Here is a 16,628-nt window from a genome sequence, read left to right on the forward strand (position 1 = left end):
CAGCTGCTGCAAGGACAATCAGCAGCAGTTCCTCAAAATATCCCCTCTGTGCTCCCTGAGAAGCAGCAGGTTGTATGATGGCTGGTGAGAGCTGGATGGAGAGGCTGCACTGGGGCATGGCCACTGAGCAAGGCTCAGCACATTTGTTCAAATTCTCCATCCATACATGAGGCTTACCGAGGTTTACATGACTCCTGGCTTTAAATAATTGCAATAATCCCTTACACTGACAACACTGAGTTGTTGTATTTCCTCCAACAATAACATTTAGTTCTAATGTAATACTCGGCTTTGGATGGGAGCAGGAGGAGAATCAAATGGGGTTTTTTTGTTGCTGTGTTACATCTGTAGGAGTAGGAAGAAAGGAATGTCACCAAATCTGCTGGTGCTGGGTGCAAACTGTAATCACTCCTGTATGTGTGTGGGGGAGTTTTGTTCTGCACAGTCTGGGGACACAGTCTTACCCTACTGCAAATACAAAGCAACTCTTCTGGACTCCCAGGAAAGTCAGTGGGAGGAGAGGCAACTCCTTCCTATTGTGCAAGGCTAACCTTTTATTTAATTTTTGTGAGAAGAACACGCTCAGAACATCAAGCATCATTTATTTAGCTTTCAGTTAGCGTTTACCACACAACTGAATCAGGAAAATGGACAGAGAGGAAAGCTACTTCTTAAAAGAATCAGTTCAACATTATTTAAAATACTATGAGGAATAAGAGTAGACAGAACTGATCTGTTGGTATTTGATCTCTCCTCTCAGGAATCTCAGAAATGTAGGAAAAAGAGGATGGTAGTGACATGCCATGAAACCTGTATCTGGCCTGTGCTGCATGGATGCACCATGTACTCAGGAGCTCCCTGGAGGAGACACCCCAAGCAGTTCTGATGCCTTAAAATGGGCTCCCGCTTTTTTTCTAACACATCTTGAAGTCAGGTGTCTGGCTACACTGTGTTGTGGGCCTCTGAACATGTATCCCAAACGTGGCTCTTCACGGTGTGGGTATCACAGAATGTTAGGGATTGGAAGGGACCTCAAAAGATCATCTAGTCCAATCCCCCTGCCGAAGCAGGAACACTTAGGTGAGGCTACACAGGAATGTGTCCCGGTGGTATGTTGAACTACAGATAAATAAGTGATGTGGCAGGAAACCTGGGCATCCTGGGAGTCAGAGCTTAAGCCCAATCCTGAACACTGTCTTCATGTCTGGAGGCTGATGTTCCCTCAAACAATGTGAATGTAGTTGCTTTGCGTGTGGTGTAATCTGTATGATTTTTTAACATGCTATTACATGAAGACAACATGGTAGCAATGCAGACCACTCAGGTTATTCCAGATCCAGGCCATTATGTTGATTCTATGGTAAAAACATCCAAAATATAGTTCCTAGTGCAAAGGTTAAGCGGGGAGGGTACTAGAAAAAGCTTTGTGTTTAAAACAGATGGGAAATAGTGGTATGTAGCACTGAGAACCTTGCCAGGCAGGGCATAGGCCAAAGAAGCTTTGTGATTATTTCAGTGTATGCCAGAAAATGACCCAGTCACTGGCATCAAGAGCATCAGGGAAGTACAAGCTAAACATAAAGACTGATGTTATGGATGTTTCTGTGGGCCATTAAATCAATCCATCAAACCATCTGCCTTTTTGCTAGGACTAAGCATGAATCTAATCTCCTAGGCTGGACAACTGTCAACTGTAATTGTATATAGATGAGAGACATCTAGGCACCATTAAGTGGGGGAGAAGTAAATAGCATAAGGACACTTGATCAATTTTCTTTACTTTCCATATTCAGGAGTTCATCTACCTAGTCGGCCACCAGAACACAAGTGTTCTCCAGTACATCATAAGAAAAGTCCACTATGGTAGCAAAAGTGACTGAGATGATAGAGACCAGATGACCGTCCTGATGACCTCCACACAGACTTGCATGTCGTCTGCTAAAATCTGCTTTCCTCTGTCCAGCAGTCCCAATTTTTCATTATAGTAAGTTAAATTTTCATCATAACAAGTATCTGCTTTCCAACATACCACACATATGTTAAAATGCTGAATTATAGCTTATTCCTTAGAGGTGCTGTGGGAAATAGCTCTGCTGCAACAGATGCATAGTGTAATTCGTAGCATTTTGAGGGTGCTCTGCCCTAAATTTGACACACTATAAAATATCCCTTGGCAGTTTGGCAGTTAGAATCTCAGCTATAATAATGCATCAGTGTCACTGGGTCAGTCAGATAATGGTGAGGTGAGGTCCTGCACCATTTTTATTATTCATTATGCTGAATATTCAGCTCCCTGCTTTTACTTACATAACAGAGATACTTTGCAAAATGTCGTTGAGGCAAATTGCTAAAGGATGTCCTGGTGTAATGAGTCCCCTCTGAGGTGGTTGCAACCCCCCTGCCTGGGCCATTCAGGCACCTGGATACTCTGACAAACAGGGCATGCCAGGGACAGCAACTCCCATTATGCAAGTGCAGTGAGACAAAGAACCAAGGCACTCCCTTGTGGGACAGGATTTGGCTGGCCTCAGCAAAACTCCCAGCACTTATCAATTGGTAAAAGGAGATGTGCTGGAACTTGTTGGTCACAGGCCATGGGAAGGATAAAGGCAAGAACCTTACTTAGAAGGAATAGAGAGTGTTGATTCTATGTTTAGACAAGGTTCACAAGTTAATAAGGTTGTCCTGTAAAAGAGGGACTCTTGTTCTTGCACAGGGAAGATTGCTTGAGTTAAGGTAGTAACTGTTTAAGAAAATGTCTTAGCATCAGCCAGTCTGTGAATGTCCAGTGTACTGTGTAGACCAATCAGCCTGTAACACGGTAACAGAAACACCGATCAGCTCGGAGCACATTTCTGAGGAAAAGTATAAATGTATGTGAAGTACACTAATAAAGCGGACATTTAGTTTGCATCAAACTGCGTCCCGTCTCTCAATCGCGGCACTCCCTTGGTGTTCTTGGAGTTCCTCCCGTACAGGAAAAGACCTCCCTTCTGCCTGAGAAAGGCGGCAACAGTCAGTTACTCCTGGCAACCTAACACACCTGCTACCTGGATCCTAGCCCGAGCAGGATGGTACCAGAACTTTACAATCTGAAAAGTTCTGGATGTAGACAAATGGTGGAAAGCACCAGAAATTACCTCATCCTAATTGTCGACAGAGTGGAATTTTACTGACTAAAAGTCAATGATCTTGTGACCCTACAAGTGGTGATCCTAAAGTGAGACCCTTTTGAGCTCTCCTGGATCACAGAGGGCTGTGACCAGAACCTTCCTCTTATGAGGATGCCTGAACAAGCTGATTTCATGAAAATTCGATAATCATCTACTAAAGATTTCACAGGGTTCCAAAGGACTAACTCTTTGCAGTCTGACAGCAAAGATCTCTCGAGTCTTGATGAATTGCACCTTGAGAATGTTGCATTAAAATAGGTAATTCCCTAAACTCAAGAGGGAAATTATAGTAATAGGTATACCTGCACATACTTACAGATATATTCACATATCCATGGATTAGTGTGCTAGTGTGTGTGATTTATAATGCTGTATGTATGTGTTTTACCCCATATTTACATGTGTGCTTATGTGCATATAATTTGATTAATCTCTTTGTAAGTATAATATGACCCTTCCATTGTCACATCTTTAATCAAGTCACTGTTTTGATTACAACAAATTCCATTGAATTATTTTAAATCACCTTATTTATCAGCTGTAAATTAAGCATTACTAGAATTAATCTACTAAACCTGTGAGTTACCTCAATATATTTCAAATAGGTGCTAAACCAAGAGTGTCAAAATCCATCCTGTGACTCCCATATGAGGGAAGGCAGTGGATGGCAGCAATGCATCCTCCCATACCGTCCTCCTTCAGGCTGCTGGAAGCTCTGTGGCTCTCAGGGTCATCTCCTCCATCAGCAGCCTCCGAGCACATTGCCTCCAAATCCAGAACTGACACAAGAGCGAGATTTGCTGCTGACAGCAAAACTTCAACTGGACAAAACTTGTTCCAGCTCATCAGAGTTCTGAGTGTATAAACTTTTGCTTTGCTGATAAAAAGTCGACAAAGGGATTATTCTGTAAAAGTGCAGGGTTTTTATTGGATCTCTCTGGGTGTGAAAGTCTTGTTTCAAAAACCACACATCTTCGATAAGGGTATTTGGCGGTCGCCTTGCCTGTTGAGGCAGACTGTTTTAAGCCCATCAAGGTTGTGCTGTGTCAATATCATAGTGTTTTTACAGTGTTAACCATACAGGAGAAAAGATCATCATCTTTATTCATCACTTGTAATTTTTCTAATCCCTTGATGCAAATAATGTAATGTCACTGGGGCAGGATTTTTGTTACAAGACAAATGCCAAAGCTTGAAAGTATGTTGCTCAGCTCTAGATTAAGTGAGGGAGAGGGATACGGGGTTTATATCATCTGATTAATGCTTAGTCTTTTTCTTATCATTTAGCCAGCTATTTTTTTTTCAGCAGTATCCTGTGATCTGGTTCAAGGATTGTCTATTCAATTCAGAACTGCCTGTTTTAAGCTGACTTTGCTTAGTCTTAGCTAGAGCTGTTTCCTGTCTAATAAAGGAATATGATTTCCACATTCTCTTTGTCGGGAATTGCTGCCCACTGTGCATTTTCAGTGTCAGCTAGGCACCAAGACGGGTTGCCTCTGAGTTGCCTTGGTTTACAGAGAAAAATACAATTAGCAGGAGGGATATAACTGGATACATTAATTCCATTTCTTTTCAACTATGACAGATACAAATGAAAGAAATACCTAGCAAAAAGAGAAGGCAAACTTTTTAGCATGGTGCAATCTTACACAACTGGAAGAAAATTTGAGAAGCCTGTGCAAAGGGAAAAATATCAAGTGGAGCTCGAACACAAGGCATCCTTCCTGCATGCTGCAAACGAGTGACTTCAAAACCTGCTTCCAGATGGAGTATGTGCATGCTTGTGTGATGGTTAAATGCATCAAATGGAATAAACTCAGCACCCAGTAAACCTCAGTGATTTGCCCTCACACAGAATGTAAAATAGTAACTGTTTTCTCCTTAACAATAGAGCAACTACAAATATCTGTGTTAAGTCCCTCATGACAAGTTTCTCTTGGAAGGGCGGCGTGGTCTGCTGCTTTCCTGCAGTCTTCAATAACCATTATTATTATTATTACTACTACTACTACTGTTATAATCATCACAGTCATCATCATTCATTATCCATTATTATTTTCAGCTTGCTGATACCGCCTTTCCTATGTGTCAGCTCAGAGGGCCTTGGGGCAGCAAACCAGTATCTCCAGCACACAGTAAAGCACAGGGCTAATTACACCCCAGCCCTGCCCAATGGGGGATGTGCAGACCCACCGCGTGGGCAGTACTGAGCTTCCCCACTTCCCAACAGTGGGCACAGCCCAGCAAGAGCAGCTCCCGTGAGCCCCACAGGGTTTGGGGCAGCCTGGCTGGGCAGCACTGGCTCTGCCTGCTCCAGGGTTTGTGGTGCACCGGGTGATGCCACAAGGTGCCCCACGGCACAAGTGGCTGCTGTGTTGTGCCAAGTGACACAGATCCTGTGTTGGAAGTGCTCCCTGAAACCGGGAGCAAAACACAGCAGGGATGTGTCCAGTCCAGCTAGTGACATCTCCCCATCCAGACTGTGACAGGCACGGGAGCAGAGGGGCAGGAGGGTGGTACAGCTCTCACAGGGGGAACTCAGCATCCTGCGGTTTAGAATCACATGCTGCAATTTAAAAATAATAATAATAATTGTAGGGATTTGCTGCCCTCTGCCAGGATTTTCTTACAACTCTGATTCTCTGTGAACTGTGAGAGCAGCGCTCAGCGATCATACACCAGCACAGCAAAGTCTCCGCATTTCCCAGTTTGTTGTAGGCAAAGCAGAGCAAAGTGCTGGGCACTGCTGCTGCAGCCTCCGTGCAGCCCTCCTGGAAAGCCAGAAGCACATGGTGATCCCCACACGGGTTGGAGTAAGGGGCAGAACTGCTGGGCTGGCAAGAGCCCCACATCCCTTCACTCCATCCCTCTGGGGGAGGTGAGGCAGCAAGCCTGACTCTCTAAAGCCAGTCCTTTGTTCCTTTGTTTGCTTGTCTCCTTACAAGAGCCAACCCACCAGCTTCCAGCTTCTCATGAGAAAATTCAGTTTGGCCTCTAATGCTGACCAGCCGGAGTGGGTTTGCTGAGTTTGATTTCTTGGTATGGTATATACTTTCTGAGAGACATTCAGCAAATCAGGTTGATTTTCATTAACACCATTTTCCAAAAGGCCCGTTAATGCTGATAGGACACTTGTGGAAATGTGGGTAGTGGTTTGGAAAACCTGGCTCTCGTTTTCACTAAATGTAAAGTATTTAGAGCTTCATGGGGTGAGACTTCTCTGATGAAATGCTGAGTACTGAACTGTCTACACCGCATTGCATTGGTCTTGTGGGCTACCTGCCTGCTCAGCAGGAGGAACATGCACATCTTGGACACTGATGTCTCAGACTGTAAGATGACTGTATCCTAAAAGCATTCATGGCTTATTAAAAGTACCTAGGTTGACTGTCTTGGATGTTAATATTTTTGCTGTGGGTACCTGAAATCAGGTCATGCTAGTCCTACCCTAAAATAGCAAAGAAATGAAGGAGTGGGGAGGTCTATAAAAGCACTGCAGATGCATAGATATTCCTGATTGCTTTCTTTTGTTTGTTTTGAGAAAAAGAAAGGAAAACATAGATGTGCTATTGCCATTAGTATTTGTAATAGTTTGGCTGCCCATTCAACACCCATGATCCTCATCTCCAACAGGTTACACTCCCAGAAGAGATAAATAGTTAGGAAAGGATTGAGGGAGAAGAACAAGTATGACTCAAATACAAATCCATTATCATTCCTGATGGTTGACCGAACAGTTTTGTGAGATTTCCCCAGGGTTTTGAATGCAGGGGACAGCCTGGAGTTGGAGGCCATGTAAGTCTCTCTCTCTCTTATGTATAAGTGAAGTATGTAAGTTTTGCTGTACATCTGGCTCCTTTTCTGCTTCATACACACATAATCAGCAGTGACCTTTTGACTAATGATTCTGCTTGTAGCAGTGGCCACAGGCCTTAGCATCAAGGTCCACATTGCACAGCACAGTGACCTGCAGAGCTGACAGAGCTGGTCTGGAAGGCACTAGCTCCATGTGATATTGCAGCCATGCTAATAAATAGCTCAGAGCAAGCTTTCCTCTATCTGCTTTATTGCTGTCAGGGGTTTGAACTTTTATCCCTTTATGGTGCTACACAATGACAATGAAATATGTTTGCTTGTTTAGAGCTATTTGGAGTATCTCTGGCTAGCGCTATACTAGACAGGTCAGGGATCTTCATGAAGCTGTGAAGATGGTGATAAAAGCCAAGGATTGATTTTATAGTTATCTTTGTTGTTGCTGAGAAAGCTTGAAGAATAAACAAACAGTTTTTTTGTCAACCTCTCCAGCTGCAACAGCCACAGCCACTAAGATGTCCCTTGGCCCACTGAAGTGATGGCAACATCCTTGGTGATTTCAGTAACACTTGGACAGATAAGACAAGCAACTGTGTTAACCCTGACTTCCACAGACTTACACTGTTTTACTACATCTGTGAATCTTTCTCCTTTTTTTGGGGTTAGATTGTGCTTACTTTGTTCCTCCATGGTAGATATCTTAGAAGTGGCTGATAACAATTTGTATAGCTATATATGGAACAAGCACTAATGCCTCTTCTCTTGTGTTCTACAGACAAACTGGGAGATTGTCCTAAAGTTGTCTCTTAGTGTTGTGTCTTAAGTCATGAAAGTACTGCCTGAAAATGGGACGGTGTTATGTATTGTTCGCATTTCAGCCCCTGGCATGGCTTGGCACAGTGCCCATCTGGACTTCCCTTGCAATGAAACCAGCCCGACCACCAGTTTGGGAGAGGACACCTTGCATAGCCACCTGGAACAACTGACAGATCTTAGCTCCCTGAGCCATGATGTTGTACTGAACCTGAAAATACTCTGTATTATTGGAAGCCTGTTAGCTAAAGCAAGAGGGCAGAACGCAACCATGTTTTATTTTAATAGGCTTGGCTGTTATCCTTGGTACACATCACAGGAAGTCCCTGTTAATGGTGGCCTACCCTAGAACTTCAAATTCCAAACTCATCTGGAAAAAAACATCTGTAGCATCCCAGCCAAGGACTTCAGTGGATTATCTGTAATAGAATGGGAGCACTGGAGATCTCAGTGGGCCTGCAACTGGGATGCAAAAGATACCTACAGAAGAAAGTCCAGGAAACTCATAACCGAAGTGGAAGGGAATATTTCAGCAAATTATGTCGAACATTTAGCCAGTTAGCATGAGGAGTGAAAATCAGACCAAAGAGCCTATGGGGATACTGTTTATACCCTGGTCATCATAAATACAATTTCCGTGATCAGAACTGCACTGGTTCTTGCACAAAGAGTGAAGTTCTGAGAAACAAAGAACCTTCTTTGCTCTGGGATAGCAGTGCAGCCCTATGTCCTTCCTTTGACATCAGGAAACCCCTTTCAAATGCTCAAAAATATTTTGCACTTTTCTCAGTTTAGGTTGAATGAATCCATAAGGATTTCCTCCTTGACAGTCCAAGATTATACTATATACTTCACTAGGTTATAGAGATGAACCCTTTTTATTTCTCTCTGTGGTAAGCTTTTGCTGGAACAATGTGGGCTGCATTTACGCTTTAACCATTCTTACAGATGGTGCATCAGGATGGAGAACCTCCTACTTGGGCCAGCTCTGCTGGTTCATGTTAATTATCCACATGCTTTAAAGAGCTCAATGTTCCAAAGAAAAAATGCGGCCTCAAATACTTTTTTTTTTTTTTTTCTTGAATTCCTCACTAGGCTATACTCAAACATGCATTTGAATAGCTTAAAGGATTTCAGCAATTTGATGTAGTATGTAGAAAGCAGTTCATACATTAATTCTCCCTGATATACTTTCTTCTGCCTACGTATGCAATCACTAATATGCAGATAGCTGCCCCTTTTATAGAAGGGAAACTGAGGCAGAGATGTTAGCAACTTACTCAGTGTTACATCAGAATGGGAAATTGAAACCAGCAGTCTTTCTGCATGCACCTATCTCAAAAGCATTTAATTTAGTCCTGTATCTACCTCAGAGCTGGCAGATGGTCCAGCAGAACCAAGGAGTACTGCTCACATCAGCTGAACACACACACACAAGTGTCTTCAAGATAAGTGCCTTATCCTAGTCCTTCTTTATATGATTCTGGACATGCTATCAGAAACTGGATGAAGAAAACAGTAGGTTGCCTGTGAAAAAGCAGCATAACCTGCCAGAGCCCTGGCTTCTTTCTTCGCTGCAGACAGTGGCTGTGCTTGGTAGATGCAGGTCTCAGTTTCTGTGTTTCAGAGTTTAGCAAGTGAGCTGTTTTCAATTTTTAAAGGCTATGTTTAGTCTTCCAGCCCAGGTACAGAGTCTGAAGCTGGTACCTTGCCTGGGAAAGGGCATTAACTCCCTCTCCTATTAGGTCCCACTATTCTCCTACCACTGCCACCACTCGCTACATTTCCCAGTAAGGGGCTGTGCTTCTCTGTCTCGAAGGAAAAAGCCTGTTCTTAGGTTTTAAGGGAGGTAGAGACACCTGCTTTCATGGTTTCATCCAGCTTGCCTTTCCTTAGTTTTGCAAGAAGAGAATAGATCAATAACTGTTGCAGGCTGGTGTGCAGCCCCTTTGCCACATGATGCCCGGTTTCCACCTCTTTTCCCCTTCAGGCAATTAACTCCTGTGAAGTTTTTCTCCTTTGATTTTTGATTTGCTGTGACCCTCCATCTCCCTTAAATCAACGATGATGTCTAAGGAGTCACTTGCATATTAAAGGTCTTTCATCTTCAGTGCTTGTGGTATAGTAATTCACTTGTTGCTGGTCCATAATCCCTGTTCAAATAAAAGATAAACTTCCAAGCACCAAATATCCTCTCCTTACAGTCTGTGATATGAGGAAAAGGTAAAGTGAAAGATATCTATCTGAAACAAACCTAGAAATAGCACAAAAATTGAAACTGAAATTCTCAAGATTCCCAAAGTGTTGTGTTTTGCCTTTCATTTAAGGTTGTGCAACGCTGACAATTTCCCTCCTATAGAATGTGCCTATTTACAGGTTCTTTTTCTAAGGTTTTTATAAGAATCTGAGTGAGCTCCTAGGGAAAGCAGAAAGAACAATGCATGCCTTTGGAATCACAGCTTTCGAACTGGTGAGGGACTGGAAAACAGCTGATTGACATAGCAGAATTGTGCTCTCCTTCCCCTTATCAGCAAAAACAGAATGGAGGGAATCCTTCAGGGGATTCTCATGTTAAAAATCCCATTTTAATGAAAAGATTTGAGTTGCCTCTAGTAATTGATGAGATATCCAACAATTATAATTAAATTTTGCATAAAAGTAAATTAAAATGCATTTTTTTCTCAGCGTTTGCTCACTTGCTTATTACCAACATCTCAGGCAGTACTCAACTTCGCAATTTTTGTTTAATAATCTTTTACTCTAGACAACAAACCTTTAGCCATAATAAAATACAGTTCATAGGGACCAGAATGAAAAGAAAATGTAGTGTGAGGCACAGCCACAAAACAAACCACTGGATTACTTTAGAAAGGCTGCAAAATGCTGAATTAGTCTGACAGTGATGTCTTTACTCTTCGCTGTAGCAAGATCTTGTTAGCAGTGTTGGAGAGAGTTCTCTGGGATCTGCAGATATTATTATTTGTCTGAATATGAATTTAACTTCCTTCAGAGGTAAGCCTGTGCCTGATTTAAATGCAATGTATAAGACTCTAATTTTATCCTGTTAATAGACACTGCCTGACTGCATCAGTTCTGAGTACTTGGTACTAGCAGAGCTGACTGCTCAACTAGTCTTTGCTGTCCCCCAGTCAGGATGACCATGGGACATGGTCTGTTCTTCCTGGTTCAACAAGGTCTTGTGAGGCTCACAGGCAACCAGTGGCAGGGAAGGAAGCCAATGGCTAACACCAGGCACTGGAAGACATTTTCTCAATAATTATCATCCTGGTCATATTTCTTTCCAGCTGGATAAAACACTAGGACATCATCTAGAGCCTGATTAGCACATCAGTCACACCAGATTAGGTGTACCAGTGGTGCCCAGCAATTTGTCAGGTTATGAGAACACTATGCTTGTGTGTGAGGAAGTAAAATGAAGCAGGCTGTTGAGATCAGATGGAGAGGCTTTGTATTATGTGATATCAGACCTAGCCACATTAAAATCAAAGATTGATTTATAAGGCTCCATCATGTCCTAGAGCTTTCACAGAATCATAGAATGATTGAGTCCAACCATAACCTAACTCTAGCACTAAATCACGTCCCTAACAGCCTCATCTATACATCTTTCAGACACCTCCAGGGATGGTGACTCAACCACTTCCCTGGGCAGCCTGTTCCACTGCTTGACAACCCTTTCTACGGAGAAATTTTTCCTAATATCCAATCTGAACCTTCCCTGGCACAACTTGAGGCCATTTCCTCTCATCGTAGAGGACAGCCACACATCAAAATTTGACATGAGAAAAGACTTTATCCTTGAAGCTGTGTGAAATGGGTGTTCTGGGCTGCTTTTCTCCTGGCAGATAGTATAGAAAGCCCAGCCAGCATGAAAATGAATGGCTGAAAATAAGTGTTCAGTTTTCCTCAGCAAAATCAATTACTTCAGCAATTTTTCTGCAAAACTTTGGCTGTGGTTTCTGTCAGAGTCAATGCGAATAGGAGAGTGAATTTCTTTCCAACTCAGTCAAGTCACAAACCCAAGCCCCTGGAGTATCACCTCCAGATCCCCACAGTCTTGCCACACAGCCACACTGTCATCACTTGTGTTTCTAGTGTACACCATGGCTTCTTTGTCAGCAGGATGACCATGAGCCAGCACAGTGCCCTTGTGGCCAAGAAGGCCAATGGCATCCTGGGGTGTATTAGAAAGGGGGTGGTTAGTAGGTCGAGAAAGGTTCTCCTTCGCCTCTACTCTGCCCTGGTGAGACCACACCTGGAATATTGTGTCCAGTTCTGGGCCCCTCAGTTCAAGAAGCACAGGGAACTGCTGGAGAGAGTCCAGTGCAGGGCAACAAAGATGACTAAGGGAGTGGAGCATCTATCTTATGAGGAAAGGCTGAGAGAGTTGGGTCTCTTTAGTTTGGAGAAGAGGAGACTGAGGTGACCTCATTAATGTTTATAAACATGTAAAGCGTGAGAGTCACAATGATGGAGCCAGGCTCTTCTCAGTGACAACCAATGGTAAGACAAAGGGCAATGGGTATAAACTGGAACACAGAAGGTTTTGAGAAGAAACTTCGTCACAGTGAGGGTAACAGAGCACTGGAACAGGCTGCCCATGGAGGTTGTGGAGTCTCCTACTCTGAAGATACTCAAAACCCACCTGGACACATTCCTGTGTAGCCTCATCTAGATGTTGCTGTTCTGGCAGAGGGATTGGACTAGATGATCGTTTGAGGTCCCTTCCAATCCCTAACATTCTGTGATTCTGTGATTCTGGGAATCTACAGACTGTGGTGTTTTCTGAGGGATCCAAGTTGCTAAAGCCTTTTGCACCTCAACTGGGTTACATTTTCTGCAGAAACTCCCTAAAAATACTTTAAATCATGCAAATTTAAGTTGTCCTGAATGAATTAATTAGTGCAGGCTGCTTATATGTTGCATATTTTTCAGAACGTAAAAAAAAAATAGAGTAACTAGTTTCATGACAGCTAAGAAAATATTTTCTAACACTTACAGAGTGACTGCACAGAAATGCAAAATTTTGTTGATGCTAAACTAGGACCCTACATCATCAATGAGACAGCAGCAGCCGAGTTGTGCAGTAGGCATCTTTGTCAGGACAATGGATGACGTGTGCAAAGAACCTGGAGAGCCTGGACATATCTACAGTTGAATTCTAAAAGCTTCCAGACGAATGCTTCAGAGGACCAAGGACTTAATATGTGAGGACAAATATCAAATGAAGATCTGGAAGTAATGGCAGAGACATTTATCTGCCACTGTTATCAGGGCTATGAAGGAACTGACTGGAGGAAGTTGCTGATGACCATTCAGAGAGCTCTGCAGACTCTGTCTCACCAGAAGATTTGCAGCGTTCTGCCTGCTTCTTTTGCATTTGGTGAGTCTTCTTGAACTACTGCTTAGTCAAAGGGCTGGTTTCAGCCAGACAAGAGGGATGGTAGAGTGAATCCAACAAAAATTCTCACATGTTCTGCAGCTGGGGACTAGACGTGTCATGGTCCCAAACATAATTCAAACCCTGCAGCTGTGCCCTAAGGTCTAATGTCCATAAGGCATGGAGAGAGTGGGGCATCTTGAAGACTGAGTCAAAAATGCACAGACCATAGGAACATGTCTGGCTCTTGATCCCATCTTCTGAGATTAGGCTCTCTAGGATTCTATAAGCTAGGTTTCTGCCCAGCTGACAGCCACAATCAGGACAGCAGAAGTCTGCTACTACCGAAAAAAAAAATGCCACAAGATTCACTTCTTCCCTTTGTAAAGAGAGAAAGAGTCTACCCATAGCTACCTCTTACTGGATGGCATACTGGATAGAGCATTCTCACAGACAATGAAAGATGAGACGAAGGTTCTAGTTTCTTTGCCATTTCAGTGAATTCAAGCCCATATTTTCCTCTTTCATGTCCTGCATGATGAAGTGTTCATGCTTTGAGGCATCCATGAGATAGAAAGGAATGAAAGAGTCAGGAGACAGGAAAGAAAAAGGACAAACCATACTCTGTTGAGTAGTATCTTTACTGAGAAAGGAATGTATATATTCTAATCTAACAACAAAAGCTCTCTTTGTGTTGTGTGTGGTTTTTTTTTTTTAATGTCGTAACTACATAAAATAAAATTTATAAGTAGTGCTGAGAGCAGGAACTCCATCTTCACCAGGTCTACTTCCATCCTGAATCTATGACAATACTTCAATGACTTTTAAATTTACAGTTAATGAAAGTATCCCATGGCTAATATAAAGATGCAATCAACAAGGACCAGGCAAGTTTCTCGTCTCTGACAATAAACTTAAGTCCCACTGCCATTGTAAGATCATAGAATCATAGAATTGTAGAATAGAATCATAGAATAATTTTATTTGGAAGAGACCCTTAAGCTTATCAAGTCCAACCATAACCTAACTTTAGCACTAAACCAAGTTCCTAAGAACCTTGTCTATATGTCTTTTAAACACCTCCAGGGATGGTGAATCAACCACTTCTCTGGGCAGCCTATTCCACTGGTTGAGAAATTTTTCCTGTGGAGAAATTTTTCCTAATATCCAATCTGAACCTTCCCTGGTGCATCTTGAGGCTCTTTCCTCTCATCCTGTCACCTGTTACTTGGGAGCAGAGACCAACACCCTCAATGCTACAACCTCCTTTCAGGCAGTTGTAGACAGCAAGAAGGTCTCCCCTCAGCCATCTTTTCTTCAGGCTAAACAGCCTCTGTTCCCTCAGCCATTTCTCATAAGGCTTGTGCTCCAGACCTCTCAGCAGCCTTTCTGCCCTCCTCTGAACTCTCTCCAGCACCTCAATGTCCTTCTCATGATGAGGGGCCCAAAACTGAACACAGTATTCAAGGTGGGGCTGCACCAGTGCTGAGTACAAGAGGATGGTCATTTCCCTAGTCCTGCTGGCCACACTATTCCTGATACCAGCCAGGATGCTGTTGGCCTTCTTGGCCACCTGGGCACACTGCTGACCCATGTTCAGCCAGCTCTTGACCAACACCCTCAGGTCCTTTTCCGCTGGTCCAGGCCCCTTTGTATGGCCATCGAACCCTCCAGCAGATCAACACTCCCACACAACTTGGTGTCATCTGCAAACTGACTGAGGGTGCACCCAATCCCCTCATCCAGATCATTGATAAAGAGATTAAACACAACTGGCCCATATATTGAGCCCTGGGTAACACCACTGTGACTGGCCACCAAGTGGGTTTGACTATGCTCACCACAACTCTTTGGGTCCAGCCATCCAGCCAGGTCTTAACCCAGTGAAGAGTACAGCCGTCCTCTGGAGAGGGTGGAAGGTCTCCCAGGCATTTCCTTTAAGTCTTCAGGGAGAAGAATGCTCTTTCAGAGATGACAATGAATAGAAAGAATATCCACCATGTCTCCAGGGCACTCCATGAAGCCCCAGCTTCTCAGCTTCCCAGTTTCCCAGGGGTTAAGTATTCTTGAATGAGAATTTGTTTGAATGAAACAATTCTAAATAATTTTGGTTTAAAGAGTATACATGAAAATATGCATATACACACATATATACATGATAATTGTCTTTACATTAGAATCCCTGTAGCTCAAAAGAGAATAGACAAGTAGCTGTAAGACAAATAAGGGACCTATGAGACCGATGCTGCATTCCCTGCTCTTTTCTCTTTGACCTAGGCAAACATTTGAAACACATCATCCAACTTCCACTGGTCTCCACCATTCCTTTGTCCCAGAACCTTAAAGATCCCACCCGGCTTAGACCTTTGTGATTTTGTACTTAGCAGCTTTTCATTCTTCAAACACATGCTATTATCCTCATATAATAAGCTCAGTGAATTATTATCATAATAACTATGTTAAACAAACGATTGTAAGGTGAAAAAAGACTCTTAATGGTGCTTTTGAAGGCATCAGAAGAATTTCATTTTATTTTTTTGACAGAAGTCCATTGTAGAAAGAAATATTTTAAACTCCATTTAAGTTAGGGGAGACTGTGACTAAACCACAGCCAATCAATAAGAAATAAATTGAGTTTAGAATGATCTTTCGTTAAAAGAAAAAAAAAAAGGAGAAATTCATGCTGTTTCTTTCGAAAAACAAATGCAGGAGATCTACTAAAAATATTCTAAGACATATTTTTATAGTGAAAAAAACTAGAGATATTTTCATTGATTTTTTTTCTTGGTGGAATGTCTTTCTCAGAAAAAAATGGCTTGTTAAAATCACAGAGCTGATTGTGGTGGATTTTTCAAAAGAAAGGTGTAAAAATGATTCATTTGATATTCTGCTTGTACTGTAGGACTGAAGGATATGCTAATAGGAAATAAAATGTCTCAAAGTTTTCTGAGCGGCATTTGATCAGATGTTAGTTTTGACCCTTTTTGCTGTCTTTGTTAAGGTCACATCTTCTCATAGTAACTAAGCGATGGCAAAGAGAATTCGTGTTTTACAAAACCAAATTTCAAACTCTTCTGCAAATATGTTAAATTAGCAACTATCTGTAATAGATTGATGCATCTTATATAAATGTTATGATATCCCTTGGTATCCAAACATGCATCCAGGTACACAGACCCAGATTTCTCCCACCCAATATATCCACTCAAGTGGGACAATTAAATCTGAAGCTAACCCATCACAGGAGAGGGCAGCTCCTGAAGACCATTTCAGGTGCAGTGGGGTTTAGCTGGTTTGTGGTAAGTAGCCCTTGGACAGACGTTATTGGAGATTATAGTTTTGGTCAGAGGACCCTATTTCCCACCTTACTATCAGTCCAGGCACATAAGCCTTGGTTTAATACTGGGCCACAATTCCTCTTTAGGCAG

General features: G+C 42.6%; 1 protein-coding gene across 1 annotated transcript; it reads left to right on the plus strand.

Annotated features, from left to right (window-relative positions):
• The first annotated feature begins 1,300 nt into the window (after positions 1–1,300).
• LOC136098943 (hyaluronidase-4-like) lies at positions 1,301–16,161 on the plus strand. Its single transcript, XM_071804571.1, is given in 8 exon segments — positions 1,301–1,360; positions 7,865–7,967; positions 7,970–8,353; positions 8,356–8,567; positions 8,569–8,639; positions 8,641–8,692; positions 10,724–10,811; positions 16,103–16,161. Coding segments are annotated over 8 exon segments (1,029 nt in total).
• The last annotated feature ends 467 nt before the right edge of the window (positions 16,162–16,628 follow it).

This window comes from Patagioenas fasciata, chromosome 1, assembly GCF_037038585.1.
Source record: "Patagioenas fasciata isolate bPatFas1 chromosome 1, bPatFas1.hap1, whole genome shotgun sequence".
NCBI lineage: Eukaryota > Metazoa > Chordata > Aves > Columbiformes > Columbidae > Patagioenas > Patagioenas fasciata.